General features: G+C 46.0%; 1 protein-coding gene across 3 annotated transcripts in view; it reads right to left on the bottom strand.

Moving 5' to 3' along the window:
• Positions 1-309: 309 nt before the first annotated feature.
• The window catches only part of USP9X (ubiquitin specific peptidase 9 X-linked), a 155,091-nt gene continuing 138,099 nt past the window's right edge, over positions 310-17,301 (bottom strand). The window contains exons 40-45 of one of the 3 annotated variants that reach the window (XM_040423797.1): positions 14,120-14,340; positions 13,618-13,706; positions 13,340-13,496; positions 6,441-6,653; positions 4,803-4,898; positions 310-1,978 (exon numbers count right to left, since the gene is read on the bottom strand). In XM_040423797.1, the coding sequence (XP_040279731.1) occupies positions 1,844-1,978; positions 4,803-4,898; positions 6,441-6,653; positions 13,340-13,496; positions 13,618-13,706; positions 14,120-14,340 (911 nt within the window). In that variant the 3' untranslated portion in view covers positions 310-1,843. The remainder of the gene's footprint in view (positions 1,979-4,802; positions 4,899-6,440; positions 6,654-13,339; positions 13,497-13,617; positions 13,707-14,119; positions 14,341-17,301) is intronic. The other 2 variants (XM_040423798.1, XM_040423799.1) reach the window with 2 other exon arrangements.

Raw genomic sequence — 17,301 nt, 5'->3', positions numbered from 1 at the left:
TGTAGAGGAGCACCTAGGTGAAAAAGCAGAAGGCGAAAATATATATATTGATATATTTATACAGGAAAACAAAACAAAAACCTTCCTCTTAAAATAACCACCAACCTTGCCTATTAAATTTTATTGCCATGTGTAGATTCCACATATACGTACAGGTGATACACTAACCCTACTGGCAAATGTATAAAACAAACCTATTGCCTATTAGTGATGGTTCTGAAAAAAATAAATATTGGGATCATAACATTCTGCATTGAACTCTATGATACAAATTATGTTTGTGCAATAAGGAAAAAACACACAACAGGATTTCTTCTTAAATCAAATTCTATTTGTGAATTCAGCAAAATAATTTCTATAAAATAAAACAGCAAAATATTTAAATATTATAGGATGGGCTGTATCTGTTTTGCCGGGAGTATTTGGTATTTTTTTTTTTTTTAGACAGGTTCAAAAATTACACACATTCAAGTTACCAATTTTCTCTTAAATACAGTATTTACTGCTTTGCTTGAAGTTCGTAAAACATTTTAGGCTGGATCTTGCGCTACCCCTCATAAATGTATATGACTAACCAGTAGTTCTTCTGTTCAGTCCCTGCTTAACGTTAAATATTTCTCACAGAGCCGATTAAAGACTACAAGACAAACTAATTTCAAGTAGAAACGTTGTACACTGAGCAAACACCACCAATTTTTACCCAGGCAGTGGTATTCAGAAGTGTAATAGAATGTCACAGGCCTTCACTTTATTGAGATGCAGTAGAAGGGAAAAGTGCCAGATAAGTGTCTTAAATCAGCTTTACAAAAAAAAAACAAAAAAAAAACCACAACAACAAAAAAAAGCACACAAAATACCATCTCTATGCGGCAGGGGTCCTGGCATAGCGATTATTTGCATATTTGATCTCCCCCATCCTGTGTTAATTATTGAAACGTAAAAGTGTCATGTATCATTCACAGGCAATTCTCAAATATTACAAATGGGCACATGTGCAATTTGCCTCCGATTTCTCTGTTCACTTTATCATCGAGGTCTAAGAAACACACAAAAAAAATAAAAATAAAAGCCCTGAAGAGTGCAACTGTTTGTAGATCATGGCATATAGTCCTCATTACCCCTCCCGAACCCCCTGTGTCTGGCTACACTAGCCTGATGTGAAGCCATGCTATATGTTACAGCAATGATCTTCAGACTATTATGAGTATGGAGAAGGCAATGGAAGAAACTCTAGAAACAAATCTTGTCACTTATCCACATCAACCAGAAACATGAAAAGATTACCAGCCATCAAAGTTGTTCAGGGCGAAACCATCATGGTGGCGAGATGTTGAATTATTTTGGTGGTTGGCATGGAAAGGTTTTGTCGTCAGAATCCAACTGCCGTGAGCAGAAAAAATAATAATTCTTGTTGCGCAGAGCACATAGTTCAAGAAACTAAAGTTTTCTTTTTGTTTCCCAGAGATTTTGTATTTTCCTTTTTTTTTGTAAATCTGTGTCTTGTCAAGCCCCAAATTAAAACAAAGAATAAAAAAAAAAAAAAAGGTCTTGCTTAAGAATTAACAGTCAAACATTAATATACTATGTACACCTTTGCCATTTACACATTAGCATCAGGCCGTTTATTACAAAACACTATACACTTTCCACTGCAGGCGGGTTATATATTGACAGCAAATTTCTGCAGATAAGACAGTGAATAGACTCTCCACTCCAGGTTGATAAGGAAGTTTTTTTTTTTTCTTTTCTAGTTTTAAATATTAGCCAGACACAAAGGAAGGTTGGACTGTAAGGCCTGGGTGCACAGTCTCAGAGGAGTTACGTAAAATGACTAAGAGTTTCACTAATCTTTTGTCTGAATTAGGGGGACTTCTTCACTGCCTTCAAATTCTTCTTGTGCTCGTTGGCCTGTCCTCTGTGGATTGTTCATGTGGTGTGCTGCTGGGCCGGTATATGGTTGTCCATGCAAATGGTTATTCTAGAAAGACATTACAGATACAGAGTTATATGTTAGATTATATACACACGCTATATATGTATAAAAGGGGACAACCTGGACTGAAACACCTACTGTACCTTCAGAAACCTTCCTCTGTCCCCTCTAATAAATAAATTATATATATACACACACACATTCAACCCTTGATCCTGGTACGTATATATGCAAAAAAGTCGACAGCAACCCTCTGTAGATGGTGAAAAAAATGTGTATTTACTCACACATCTCACAGCAAAGTTTAAGTTCCCCCACGGAACCTTTCCCAATTTGGCTTGGGATACATTGCTGTGATTATATATATATATATATATATATATATATATATATATATATATATATATATATATATATATATATATATATAATTTGTGGTCGTGGCTACCTGTGAACGAATCGGGGAAGCATGCCTAACCCAGGACCCTACACTGGCTGACTTGTGCCTGGAGCCAGGTACGCGGGTAGGCCTAAAAGGGGGCATACCCTGATGAGGACAACAGAGAAAAGGGGAGGGAGGGTGAGGCACGAGAGAGACGCGTGCTGGGTAAGGGAGCTGGTGAATAAATGAGGCAGACGCCCCTCCCACAAATGCAGGCTGAACCTCAGCCTTCCTAAAAAAAAAAAAAAAAAAGGCTATATATATATTCCCCCCCCTCGACAATCGACTGAATTCCTCCTAGTTATCACAAGTGCTGACATTTTAGTAGAAAGAAATTGGATTAGAAGGAAAGCTGTATGCAAACCTCCCTCAGATAGACTCAAGGTGCCTATACACCTTGAATAGCGGTCAGCCAATTGCTCTCTTCTGACTCCCCCATGAACATACATGCTTGTCTCGCAGTCAGTGTATATGTGATACTAGGGAGAGAGAAGAAAGCCTCTACCAAAGGAGGCTTATTAACCAAAGGATCCTGTGCTGCAATTGAAAGTGCATTCTCTGCTCCAACCTAATGTGTTGTGGAAGAGTCATGAGGTCCATACACAATAGATTTCTTGGGCAGATCCTATGAAAAACTGAATTTAGTGGACAATGCTCTAATAATGTGTAGGGGGACCTTAAAGAGGACATGTAACCTCTCCTGACATGTCTGTTTCAGTAACTACTTGCATACCCTTCTTAGAACAATTCAGGACCATCTATTCTTATTGCTAAGTTGCGCTATTCCTCTTTTATTCAATATAGAAGTTATTATATTGGCTAGCAAATTTGCAATGAAGGTCCAGATGACCCTGTGTTGTACCATTCTTTTATTATTCCTACTAAAAGTTGTGAATGAATGGCTCGCAAGTGTGCAGCTGAGGTCCCGATGGGCGTTATCAGCTGAGGGTGTGTCCCTGCACAGTGACACTGGCAGCACTGATTGGATAGTGTCAGACTGTGCAGGGACACACCCTCAACTGTAACACCCATCGGGACCGCAACTGCAGACTGCTAACAATTCATTCACAACTTCTAGCAGGAATAATAAAGGAATGGTACAGCCCAGAGTCATAAGAATACATGCTCCAGAATGGTTATTACATGGGGAATGTAAGTAGTTACCAAAGTAGACATGTCAGGAAAGGTGACTGTTCCTCTTTAAGGTCTGGTGGTGTAAAGATTATTTGAATCGTTCTGTACAAATCTGAATGTAGCTACCATTAAGGTATGTGTGCACGATGGATTAAAATCAGATGTTTCTTTTCAGAGGTAGAAATCGTAAGATGACTTTTAGGTATCTACCACAGATGTACCCGATTCGTACAAGGAATAGCCCCCCCATTGTCATGTAATGGGGCTAATCTTTATGTTTTCCCACTGAACCGAGTTACATGTCATTTACTTCCATGCCAGATATCAGTGCAGAAATGTACTTCTCCATGTAAATGAAGATGCAAGAACTCAATTCAAACACATGGGATGTGGATTTCTGGCATGTGATGTAAGACAAGGAGGGGTTAGACAGAACAGAAAATGTTTTACCCCAATGATGATAAAAGGGTTTCTGCATGATATGTCTACATGTTTGAGGAGGTTTCTGCATACACACACACACACACACACACTATACTTCATGAGTGCACAATTAAAAATGTGGCAGTTAATAAATTAACACTGCAAACGTGGGTGAGTCCTACCTTCAGAATCTGAAGGCCCTTAGTAAGAGTTAAGAATAGTAAATCAGCTCCTTGTTAACATCACAGCAGAATCTCACTATTGTCAAACATTCATGCCAAAGCATCAGACACATGCACTAACTGAAGGGCAAAAAACGGACTCCTTGTATTTATCACCATCTTTATGATCAGTCATCCTTACCCCGAGACGCCAGCTGCTAACTGAGTGGGGTCCTGCAATTGCAAGACTACATACAGTAGAAGCAGTTCTAGGAACATTTCCCCAGAAGTGTTTCTTTTGTAAAACTTGTAAAAACCTCTATGTACTTCCATGTGATTTCTCCTTGTTTTTTTTAATTGAGGGTCTCTGTGGCACAATGACTGCTCCATGAGAAAATAATCTTATAAAGCAAGCCATCCATACACTGCAGTTTAAAGGTAAAAATCCAAAACCAAAGCAGACGTCAGGAGCAGCAGTCATGGCTTCTGTCATCTCCAGATTTTGGTTTCATGTGGAGCAGCTATTAAGCAGTCCTTTGAGAAATCAATGATGCCATTGATTTTCCCATGGACATGGTAGAGAACCAGCACTCTCTATATAAATTAATCACATGGTTAAGTGGATCATAACATTAAATCAGTAAGATGTATTATATCTGGGATAGAAGAGCAGTAAAATAGAAAGATAACATAGAAGTGCATCTTATACCTGCTGATACTGAGAACCAGGTGAATGGGGGTACAATGGGGCATCTTCAGGAGGGGAGGACTCATGTTCCTCAGGAGCATCTTGGTCATCTGGCTCCTACAAAGTTTGCAAGAGTCGAATTTTACATATACAAGTTTACCAACTTAGACTCAACAGATTTCACTGCCAGAAGAATCCACATGTTATTTAGTCCTAGACTCTTTTTCTGAGGCCATTTATATATACATTATATTTTAGAAGGGTTTTCCAGGAGTAAAATATTCATGACCTATCTTCAGGATAGATCATCAATATCTCATTGGTTGGTGACTCCCTCTATTATCAGCTGTTTGAAGAGACCGCAGTGTTCCAACCTCTTCCCAGGCCAGCGATGTCACGTTCATCGGTCAACATGGCCTAGGCGCAACTCCGTTCTATTCAAGTGAAGCTGCAATAACCAAGCACAGCCGCTATACAATGAACAGCACTGTGCTTGGTTAGCAGTGAGGAAGCCACAGCCTCTTCAAAACAGCCCATCAGTGGCGGTGCTGGGTGTGGGAACGCCACCAATCAGAAATTGATGAACTTTCCTTACGAAAGGAAAACCCATTAAATGTGCCTAAATATTCTTGTTGAAGTGAATATCATAGTAATGTAAGAACAGAATTACCAGAACTGTTGTTGATTCATTCCTGCAAAATGACTACACTAAATGTAGCTGATCACCTAATACATGCAATAAGTGTGCCTAAACAAGTCCAGGGGTCCAAAATTCCTAAAGCAAGAGTCTACCTTAGGGTCCATTCACACGTCCGTAGTTCTGGGTCCAAATCCGTTCCTCAAATTTCTGAACAGGTGCGGACCCATTAATTTCAATGGGGCCACAAAGGATGCGGACAGAACACTGCGTGCTGTCCGCATCCGTAGTTCTGTTTCGCGGCCCCCGCAAATAAGATAGAGCATGTCCTATTCTTGTCCGCAATCAGGGACAAGATTAGGCATTTCTATCATAGGGCCGGCCATGTGCGGTTCGCAAATTGCGGAACACACACGGCTGGTATCCTGTTTTGCAGATCCACAGTTTGCGAACTGCAAAACACTTACGGACTTCTGACGGGACCCTAAACATTCTTTAGATTCCTTTCAGGCCAAAGATAAACTCAAAGAGGCAAATGTTATTAGTAGAAAATTAGTAGAGTTAGTAGCACTCAATATAAACGAGTATTATGTGATAAAAAGCTTTGCTTGGTTCAGTCATTTCTGTAAAACATTTCATGAAAAGACATTCCCAGACATTCATTATCAAGAACTTTTCTATAGTGTGCTTTATCTTAAAATGAAGCTTAACTTTTCTAAATCTTCTGAGATCATTTCATCATATATGGTATGTCACCTAAAGGACCTCTTCATTCTAGTAACTGGTAGGGCCCATCTCAAAGACAGACCCATCCGTAATGTTAAAATCCTTGGAAGCGTCAGGAAGTGTGTAAACGTGGACTCATGGTAAAGGGCAAAGAAGGGTAAGTTCATGCTGAATGATAGAAAATGAGGTTTAGATTACCCAACAATACCCACTGAAGAGGATTTACTTCCAAAAGGACCAGAAACAAACAAAAGGATCCCTATTATCTCTGAATATTCTATAAAAGCAAACATTACCTCTTCTGGGCAGAGCTCACAGGCCTTGGCGAGAGTCATCCTAGCACTGTGTGACCTCTCTAAAAAGTAGCCATTGGAGGTTTCATTGCTTTGTACTGGTGGAGACCAGTTGTTGTAGGTGTACTGAGGATTGCCAGTGTAAGGCCGGCGCTCCAATTCATCTCCCAACCATTCCACTGCCCAAGTCCATTTTCTTTTTAAATCTCCATTACTCTAGAAAAGGGAAAAGAAAGAGGATTATGATACACACCACAAAAAAAACGAGATTTTTGTATAACTTACCAGTAAAATCTCTTTCTCGCTCTTCATTGGGGGACACAGAGACCACGGGTATAGCTATGTCCTCTAGGAGGCGTTGACACTAGTAAAAGCTGTTAGCTCCTCCCCTGGCAGCTATACCCCCTCCAGCCTGGAGAGCGCTTCAGTTTGTGAGAAGCAGTAGGAGAAGCAAGTAAACCAACGAAACAATGTGAAACAGCAACAATGCCAAGAACCGAACCAGGTTCTAACCAGCAACAGCCACAACTGTGGCCGAACAACAATACTGGGTGGGTGCTGTGTCCCCCAATGAAGAGCGAGAAAGAGATTTTACTGGTAAGTTATTCAAAAATCTCGTTTTCTCACCCATATTCATTGGGGGACACAGAGACCATGGGACGTCCGAGAGCAGTCCACAGGGAGGGAAAACCACAGACACATTGAGCAAGCGCCCCTGCAGGCAACTAAGAACTGCCGCCTGCAAGATCATGCGGCCCAAGGCAGCGCCTGCCGATACATAAGTATGCACCTGGAAATTTTTTGTGAATGTGCTTAAGGAGGTCAGTAGCCGTCTGGCACAACTGCGCGGCCGAACCTTGAATCCTCCGACCGTGACACCAAAGGGCGGAACCCTGCCCCGGGTGCAGTATGCTTCAGCAATTGCAGACGTGCAATTGCCACCCTGTAGGCCGCCAATGCCTTGCAAAGACCCTCCGGGATGACAAAAAATGGTCCAAATGGTGTAACTCCCGTTCCCTAGGGTGTGAAGGGTAGGGACACGGTGATGGAAGGACTATTTCTTCATTGAAATGGAAATCAGAGACCACCATCGGGGGAAGGAATAAACGGTCCGGAGGATCGCTTATCCCTGTGAAGAACCAGGAAGGTTCGGAGAGACATCTCCCGCGAGGGTTCAAGGGGGGAATTCCGGAAACTAATTGGTCCACCGAAGTCCCTCGAGCCGAAGAGGCTTGTGGGGAGACTGAAAAGCCGGCTGATAAACTACCAAGAAAAAAACGCCTGAATGAGGAGTGTCCAACCGCAAGCCAAGGAATCAATACATTGGATAGGTAGAAGTAGAAACGATATGAGAATCACCGGCGGTGAGGTGTTCCGTCAGCGACAGTGTATTGAAGGTGTAGCAACGCTGCTCGACGGAAATTTCGACCAGACCAAGAAGAAAGAAAAACTCCTGCCTCGAGGAGGAAGAATAGAAGGGGTGTTCTGTTCCAGGAACGAAACTCCAGCAACGGTGGCAAGTCGCGACAGCACCCCCGCTCCGCCTGGCGTGGCGAGTCTCGTAGTCTAGCCACGGAAAGTGCAGTGAAAAGGCATGACTACCATCAGACTGACGTGGCAGTCAGTAGTCAAGTCTTGAGAGGTAGTTGTAGATACGGGTAGGACACCCAGGACCAACGGGTAGGATTCGCCTGTAGAAGGAGAATCTGGAAAAACGTCACAGCCCAACAGTCAGTCCGGAACGAGACTGGAGAGAAAAAAAAACACAGAACCAACACCCTGCATCAACGTAGATGAGGGGAAGTAGTAACGTAGGAGCTACCAAGGTTTGCGGAGTGACCGTGAACCCTGAGTCAGAGAAGGAAAAAACGGAAGGAAAAGGGGGCAGGGCGAAGCCCATTCCCCATCTGAGACAGGCGCTACACAGAAGTAGCCACCTGATGAGTGGCGGGGCCATACTCCGTCTAAGGAGGAGGCCATGCAGCGTACGCCACCGAATTCGGCGTTAGAAGAATCCGTCACCTGACAAAAGAGCCGTGCATGAGGAGCCAGAGTATGTAATGGATACTCCAGGACCCCCGTACTGTAGGAGCCGCAGCGTGCCCCGCCAGCACAAACTGAGGGGGCAGACTAGAGGAATCCGATAGAAGCCATGGTACCATACTGCCTCAGGGAAAGAGAGCTAACCTTAAACACTCCACCTGGAAAGGGCGTCGAACAGGAACAACTGCCAAGCCAGCGTCAGGGTGGAACCCTTACCTGAGGGGATGCCCCACTGCAGCGACTGCGAACGCTAGTACCAGCGTAAAAACTGCACCAGCGGAGAACACGCTGCAAAGCCAAACCAGAGCACCAGCACAACCACTTCCCACATCAGGAATGGTGTATAACATATTGGAACAGTGGAGGACCATGGACATAGGGATGCTAGGACACATGAGTGACGCTGGGCAACCCCCTGAAGAGAGAGGTAGTCATATTTCTGCCCCAAACTGGCACCGAAGGAAAAGGACACAACGTGGAAACAGCCACAGTATCCACTGGCGGCACCGAAATACCATTAGAAGAGCACAGGGCACCAGCATGTAACGATACTCGCTACCGCCCCACTTGTAGAAGAAGCTAAGGCATCTATAGCCGTGGCGTAGTTGAAGTGCAACATCCAAGATGTGTACTCATTCCCCACGGTAGTGGAAGGGGCAATGTTGCAATTATCCCACCAATGAAAGGGGGTAATGCTTGCGGCAAGCACTGCACAGTGGTAGTGCAAGTACGCCACCATGAAGGGTGGCAATGTAGTAATGCATTCAGCAGAGTACGCCTCTTTCGGAAAAGGCAAGGCATATGGAGAGTCCCGTATCAATACCCCACCTACGTAAAGGGGTAAGGCTACTTTCACACTAGCGTTGTTTTAATCCGGCGTTCAATTCCGACACCGGAACTGCCCGCCGGATCCAGAAAAACGTGTGAAAACGGATTACATTTGAATCCTGATCAGGATTTTGATCACAATGAAAAAATGCATTGGAAAAAACGGATCCGCCATTTATGGACTAACTTTTTTTTCACATTTTTCGGGTTTAACATGCAAAAGCCGGATCCGTTTTGACTGAACACACAGTGCCAGATCCGGCGTTAATGCAAGTCAATAGGAAAAAGGCCTGATCCGGCTTTCAGTCAAAGTGTTCAGGCTTTTTGGCCGGAGGTAAAAATACTGCATGCTACGTTTTTCTGAAAAGCCTGATCAGTCAAAAAGACTGAACTGAAGACATCCTGATGCATCCTGAAGGACGGGACTCTCCATTCAGAATGCATGGAGATACAACTGATCAGTTCTTTTCCGGATTTGAGCCCCTAGGACGGAACTCAGCGCCGGAAAAGAAAAACGCTAGTGTGAAAGTACCCTTAGACATACAGTAAACACTGAACCAGGGATAATGCCATAGCGCCACCTATGGAAGAGGCTAATGCATACAGTAAGTACTGACCTTGTTCCGCCACCTATCAAAAGGGGAACGCTTACTGCCGGCACTGAAACAGTTCTAGTGCGGTTAGGGAAGGATTCGCGCCAGAGTGCACCCCCCACTCCTGTCAGGGAAGTTATTAACCCACTAAGAGACCTGACAACAGCGGATCACAGGCGAGAGCCTGCTTCGCTCCCTTCCCTGTGTGTCCGCCGATGCATGTTCCTGGTCTGCAGTGGGGGAGATCGGGACTATGCATGAGGGACGGCGGAGCGCAGAGGGACCTGAGTCGCATTAACAGGGCAGCAGTTGGGGTAGCACCCTGTGTGTCCGCCGGTGGGCCGGGCGGACGCCAGTGCGGGCCGGGCAAAGAATATCGCGGCCAGAGCACCAAAGCGGTGCCGGACGAACGTATACAGTTAACCCCCTCCGGAGCGGCGCGACCGGCGTCCGCTCCCGAAGGGGGTTGCAATGAGTTAGGTGCCGCAATAGTGGATTGCGCCGGCCCTTATCGATCAGACTCCGGAGGGTGGAGGGGAACAGAAGAGGAGTGAAGCGAATGACAGGAGGGGTGCTGATGGCTTGAGGGGAGCTGGTGATGGGCTCAGGCAGACAGGGTGGTCCTGGAAATGGTTTGAGGGCATAAGTATGCCCCTGATTGTTGAATATTATCACCACCAAGAGTGAGGGAGGGCCAGGAGGGTTAACCCAGCGTCAGCTCCCGAAGGGTAGATGCCGCCTTGTAGGGGAGTGGGAGCTGCGCTCCGCTCCCTGCATGTTAATACGGAAATACGGCAGGTCTTAATTCGCGCCAGAATGCATACAGCACACCATTAACCCCCTATTGTCCTCCACTCAATCATCAACCAAACGGCCTGTGCCAGAGGGGAATACTTCAGGGGTGCCGGAATGGCTCCAGATGCTGGGCTCTGCTGAAGCCCTGTCTGTTCGCAGACTATTGCCACCACGAGGGAGGGGGAGACCAACCCAGAGGGTCAAACATACTCAACTGGTCCCGTGTACTCACCTCTCTTCTCTTTTCTGCCGCCATCTTCACCCCTCCTCTGGTCCAGCAGGGTCACCCCTTCAGCTACTGGCACCGTAGTGGCAGAACGCTGGAAAAGGGGGGCTTGGATGGGTGACCCTTTGGCTGGCGGGATGCAGGGGAGCGAGGCTGCCCTGGTCCACCTTGTCTTCTGTGGGGGAGGCAGCAGTGCGGGTGACAGGCACTGGCGCAACTCGACCCCGGGAGAACAGGGAAGCAAGGCGTCCACTGTTTTCCCATCTGAAAAAGAAGGAAAAAAATAAACTAAAATACAAAATCTTCAGGAGATTCCCTGCAGAGCAGGGAGGTCTTGCCTCCTATTGACACTAGAAAAAACTGAAGCTCTCTCTCCAGGCTGGAGGGGGTATAGCTGCCAGGAGAGGAGCTAACAGCTTTTACTAGTGTCAACGCCTCCTAGAGGGAATAGCTATACCCATGGTCTCTGTGTCCCCCAATGAATATGGGCAAGAAATGAGCTTTAACGTGGTAGCAGAATAGTTAATTGAAATCAACTCAATGCTGCATGAAAGTCTATCTGGTTATACGGACGCAGTTATACTTGGCGCCTGGTTATCACCAATAAGGAGTTAAAAGAACTACTACATGGACCAGTTAGATTATATAGCTAATGACATGTGTAAGGCCCTTTTATGCAAGATTCTATGAACATATCAAGAGCTGATCACACTATTACTTTAACCTGTTTCAAAAGACCACTGTAGCATTGCAGCCTCTTCCTAGGCCAGTGAGGACACATAGCCTAGACACAGCTCGGTCGAACAATCAGAACTACATGGTTAAAGTGGTTGTCCCACGAAAAATATTGTATAGTTTTCAAACCAGCACCTGTATCTGAATGTTTTTGTTATTGCATCTTATTAAAAATGTAGCATAGCCATGGAGTTAATCAATAAAATGTATCTGTATAGCGCCACCTGTTTTTTTTTTTTCCTTATTTCTTTGACCTGCTCACTGAGAAGGCCGCACATGCTCAGTTTTATCCTTCAACTGCCTCCTGAGCTGTGATAGGGAGACCATTGACACACCCCCTTAGCTGCAGCAGAAAAGACACTCCCCTTGAGCTGTCAGCTTGATATAAATCTAGCAGAGCAATGAATGGGGAGATCTCTGGATCCATGTGAGGTACAGGGCTGGGTCAAGCTTTAGGTATTGTCATGTCCTATGTTATGTCCGATTTTCATTTTTTACATTCGTCATGGGATAACACCTTTAAAGGGAATCTGTCACCTAATCTGAGCCTTTTAGACCGCTCCGATCAGGTTATAGACTCCTTTGCCCACATTACAATGGTACCTTCATTTGTGCTGTCCCTCGCCGAAATCGTCCAAAAAAGACTTTTAAAACGTATGCTAATGAGGTTCGGCAAGTGCCCAGGGGCGGCGTTACTGCAGCAAGCACCCAGGCCCCTCGGCGATGTGCCCAGAAAACCACACCTATTTCACCCCTCTGGCCCGCCCTCCTTTACTATTATTACCTCCTCCTCCTCTCCCTCACAAATCTCGCTCCTGCGCCGCTCCACACTTGTCCTGCACCTGCGCACTGCCGTGCCCATTATGGGCAGAGGAACAGGGAGTTGGGACTGCGCATGCGCCGGTCCGTAGCTCGCAATCCAGCGGGCGGAAGAAACCAGCCGCTGCAGAGGACTGAAGTGAAGCCAAAGAAGGGGCGGGTCAGCGCAGCAGCGTCTTTCCTCTAGCAGGCGCGAGATTTGTGAGGGAGAGGAGGAGGTAATACTAGGAAAGGAGGGCGGGCCAGAGGGGTGAAATAGGTGTGGTTTTCTGGGCACATCGCCGAGGGGCCTGGGCACTTGCTGTAGTAACGCCGCCCCTGGGCACTTGCCGAACCTCATTAGCATACGTTTCAAAAGTCTTTTTTGGACGATTTCGGCAAGGGACAGCACAAATGAAGGTACCATTGTAATGTGGGCAAAGGAGTCTATAACCTGATCTGGGCGGTCTAAAAGGCTCAGATTAGGTGACAGACTCCCTTTAAGGCTAGGGCTACACTGCAATATGTGAGCAACATTTTTTGTAATGATAGTCATTGGTGTCGCAGTGAGACACTCTTGACTCCTGTTCCTCAGGAGCATCTTTGCCATCTGGCTGCTATAAATGAGCCAAGAAAGGACATGCCCTTTCCTGGCGCAAACATGGACAATAAACAGCAACCACAGGGCAGACCAGCCTCCCATTGAAAACAAGTCTGTGTGGGTGCCTTGCAGTTTTGGTGCAGAATCCACACCACATTCCATGTAAAACCCTCCGTGCGGATAAGACAAGACTTTAAACAAAAAAATGTGTAAATCTTGTACAGTCTCCCAATATATCATATGGCTAAATGCACATAACACGGCTCATATTCCATAGCCTTACCTGCAATATTTGGTACGCAACAGAACAGTTGCTGAAGAGAGCCACCATGCATTTTATGCACTGATAAGCCCTCTTCTGATAGTGGTTCTTGGAGCGCTGGATGGTGTCAAACAAACCATCTCTGTCATCTGGTATTCCTTTAAGTGCATTATGAATCCTAATGAGGGATAAGACAAGTATGCATTAAGTTAAGGTTGATTAATGATGCTGTAGGTAAATAAAATCCCCAAACAGTTGTGTTATTTTACTTGGCCTTAAACCTTTAATAGGCGACTCACCTATGGGTCTGCCAAGAGTCCTCAATCAACAGGATCTGGAGTAACAAATCCAAGTAGGGTCTAAGTTCATAGGTGTAAGAATATGCCACCTACAGAAAATAAAGAATGACCCATGGGATAGAGGAGACACAAACCAGCAAGCAAAGCGGTTGAAAAAAGTGAACACCAAAATCTTTGAAATTTGAATTCCCGTGAGACATTATACAAGCTGAAGTGACAGTGGTGATAAGCGTGACCTAGGCTGTGTGGTCTAGCCACTGACTCTCACAATGAACACTGTTATCCTTTCTCAATGACATGTCGATTTGACAGGCCAAAAGGCATGATCTGGCTTTGACCTTCTCAATAGCCATTTTCTATTCCCAGCAGGATTTATCCATTCTGACTGCCAACTTGGATGGATTTTTTTAGACTGTCGTGTCGCAGTGCGACACCATTGACTATTATAAAAAGTGAAAACCCATTAATAATATAATTTTAAATACATCCAGTCATTTCTCACCTGCCACAGCAATTCGCTGAGAACTGTAGAGGAGAACTGTGGATTCTCCCAGCAACAAAATCGTAGAAGTTTGATGGTCTCCTCAGAGTTGCTGCAGTCCTCAATTATTTTCTTTACGTAACTGGTTTTCACAAACAACAACTCGGCCACATTCTGCTGCAGGGGCATTATAGGCTGTGATAAATTGGGATCTCCATAGGGGTTGGGAAGTGGTGGGTTACCTAGCATTGAGAATAAAAGAAAAATCCAAAATGGTGAATTTGAAAATTGGATTTTTTGTACTCACCGTAAAATCCTTTTCTCGTAGTAGGCATTGGGGGACACAGCACCATGGGTATATGTCCAACTACCACTAGGAGGCGACACTAGACATAAAAAAGTGTTGGCTCCTCCCTGTTGGGCTATACCCTCTCCACAGACACTAGGCAGCTCAGTTTGTACCAAAAGCAGTAGGAGAGAGAAGAAAGGCAAGGAACCAACAACTCCCGTACCGGGAAAGATCAAGAGACCAGCCCGGAGAAGCGGAAGTAAAACAACATAGGGTGGGATCTGTGTCCCCCAATGCCTACTACGAGAAAAGGATTTTACGGTGAGTACAAAAAATCCAATTTTCTCGTGCATGGCATTGGGGGACACAGCACCATGGGACGTCCCAAAGCAGTCCCCGAGGTGGGAAAAGGACAGCCATGCCACCGGTTGGGCATACAGGTGCGGGAGAACCACGTGACCCAACAGGGGGAAAGCACAGAATAGGCAAGAAGCCTCATAATAAGGTAGAAACCCCAATGAAGCAACAGCGAAGATTGCCCGCACGCCAGGACAAATGCCTGGGAGAAGGACCCAAATGCAAGAAGGCGGCAAAAGGGAAACACCGAGCTCCACCAAAGGCTGGAGAGAGAAAGTAGGACAGCACCACGTAGTGGAGCTACCCAACATTCTAATTGACTCAGGCAAAAGCACAAACACCCTGAAGTCAAACCCTGACAGGCCAGGGGAACAAAGGAACATGGACTCATTGAAGGCCATACGAGTGAGGGAAGCCATAGCAAGGCTCACATGAGAAGGGAGCAGGCCTCCCCTCAGCGCAAAACAGGTGATGAAGATAAGCGCCCTATTGAAAGGAAAAAAAAACAAAGACGATAACGGAAACCGACAACCCTTGTAAAGGGAAGGGGTTGTAAGTAAATGCCAGGAAAAGAGAAAAGATGAGGCCGGCATCACAAAATCAGGAGACGAGGAACGAGCCCCTGAAAACAAAATATCGCTGAGAAGCGCAAGACCGGAGAAACTCTGGCCAAAAGAAGTATCAGGGAAAAAAGGGGACCAGATGCAGGCCCCGGAAATCTCAGCAGGGACACCCTGGAGTGAGAGAAGCCATAGCAAGGCTCACAATGAAGTGAGCAGGACTCCCCCCACCGCAAGGCAGGTGATGAAGTTAAGCGCCCTATTGAAAGGTTGAAACCCCAAAGGCGCCAAGGGAAACCGCCAACCCTTGGAAAGGGAGGGGGTTGCAAGTAAAGGCCAGGAAAAAAGATAAGATAAGACCTGCATCCCACAACCAGGAGACGAGGAACGAGCCTCTTAAAACAAAATATCGCTGAAAAGCGCAAGACCGGAGAAACTCCGGCCAAATGGAGTATCAGGGAGATGCAGGCCCAGGAAATCTCAGCAGGGACACACTGGACTGAGAGGCATGGGAGGAGAAGGAGAGTACTCCCAACAATCTAAGGAGGAAGATTCTACAAACAACGATTATCATACAGAATCTGCGTGGTCCATGAACGGGGACAGGGACTCCAGAAAGGAGTACCCGGTATGGGCTCACAAGGAACCAGGAACTGAACCACCAGAGGCCAACGAAAGGTAGAATAACCAAGAAAAAATTAAGAGAACCGCTACATGGGAAGGGATTGGTCATGGACAACTAACCATTCTAAGAATAGTGGCTAGCAATCTATATACATTGTCCCGGAGAGGACAAGTACAGCGGCTTGGGTTGTACCACAAAATCGACAAACACCCATACGCATAAGGAATGGCGAAGTCGTTATAAAGAAACTGGGAGTGACTACACGAAATGTAGAAACCAGCTGCGACCGACACACAGAAGACTCCCAGGGGGAGAAAGTACCAGACAAGCGCAGACAATAGCAAGGTCCAAGGGAACTGCCCTCTGTCATATAGTACAACTAAGCAGAGAATATAAGGGAACACCCGGACCCAGAAGGAACTACGGAACCCTGTCCGATGCCAGAGCAATCAGCAGAAAATTCACCTACCAGGCAGGTGTGTGGCGCTCAGTGTTTCCGTCCCTGACCATTAGGAAAGACGTCCAACGAGGAAAAAACGGTGACCCCAGAAGGATTCCGTGTGGCGGAGGACATCCAGTGATGGCCGAAAACCGCTGCAGCGGCCGGAGCTCACCAAGCTCGTACCCCAACAAGGTAGAAGATCCAGTGGAGATGACTGTACTCCACCAGGAGTGGTCCGCCCTGTAACAGAAAACAACGCGGGTACTCCTTATGATATGGGGTAACGCGGAGTGCCGCGGACAGAAGTACTTTATAGGGATGGCAAGAGCAACCCTAGCACGAAAGCCAACAACCACCTGGCCATGGTGTAGGGAGCGTGGTTGTATGTGGACCACCCACCAGATCAGAACAGATCAGCCATATACTGGGTACACCAGAAGTAGCAGTAGACCGACAAAGTGGCGGTGGGGGTTGGGCTGGCCCACCCCTGCCAGATATGGTTACCGTGCACATGCTGAACCAGGATGGCCTGTTGTAGACAGTGCCTTGAGAAAACACAAGAAGACCATAGAGCACGACAGTAGATGTCTGGAGTATAGAATAGAGTCCAGGGAAGGAAGCACCCCGTAATACAGAAACTGTATGGGCCACAGATTGCACCCTAGGGCCCAGCACGTGGGCTAAAAATACACGCCTAAAACCGAGCTAAAGTGGCAGCATGTTGCACACTAAGGAGAGTGGAAACAAAGCCACAGCATCCGGAAATGCAACCGCATTTGGAGGGTACAGGTCTACAACCTGGTAAAGTAGCAATACGGCTGTGTAGTGCAGAGATACAACCAGACAGGTGCAATGGGTACAGCATCTGGAGATGGTAGAAGTACTAGATTTAAGATTAGAGAAATGTGGCCGCATGGTGCCCCCTAGGAC

The sequence above is a fragment of the Bufo bufo genome, chromosome 3, assembly GCF_905171765.1.
Source record: "Bufo bufo chromosome 3, aBufBuf1.1, whole genome shotgun sequence".
NCBI classification, from domain to species: Eukaryota; Metazoa; Chordata; class Amphibia; order Anura; family Bufonidae; genus Bufo; species Bufo bufo.
Note: the sequence above shows the minus strand (reverse complement) of the source record. Positions and strands in the feature narration are given on the sequence as shown.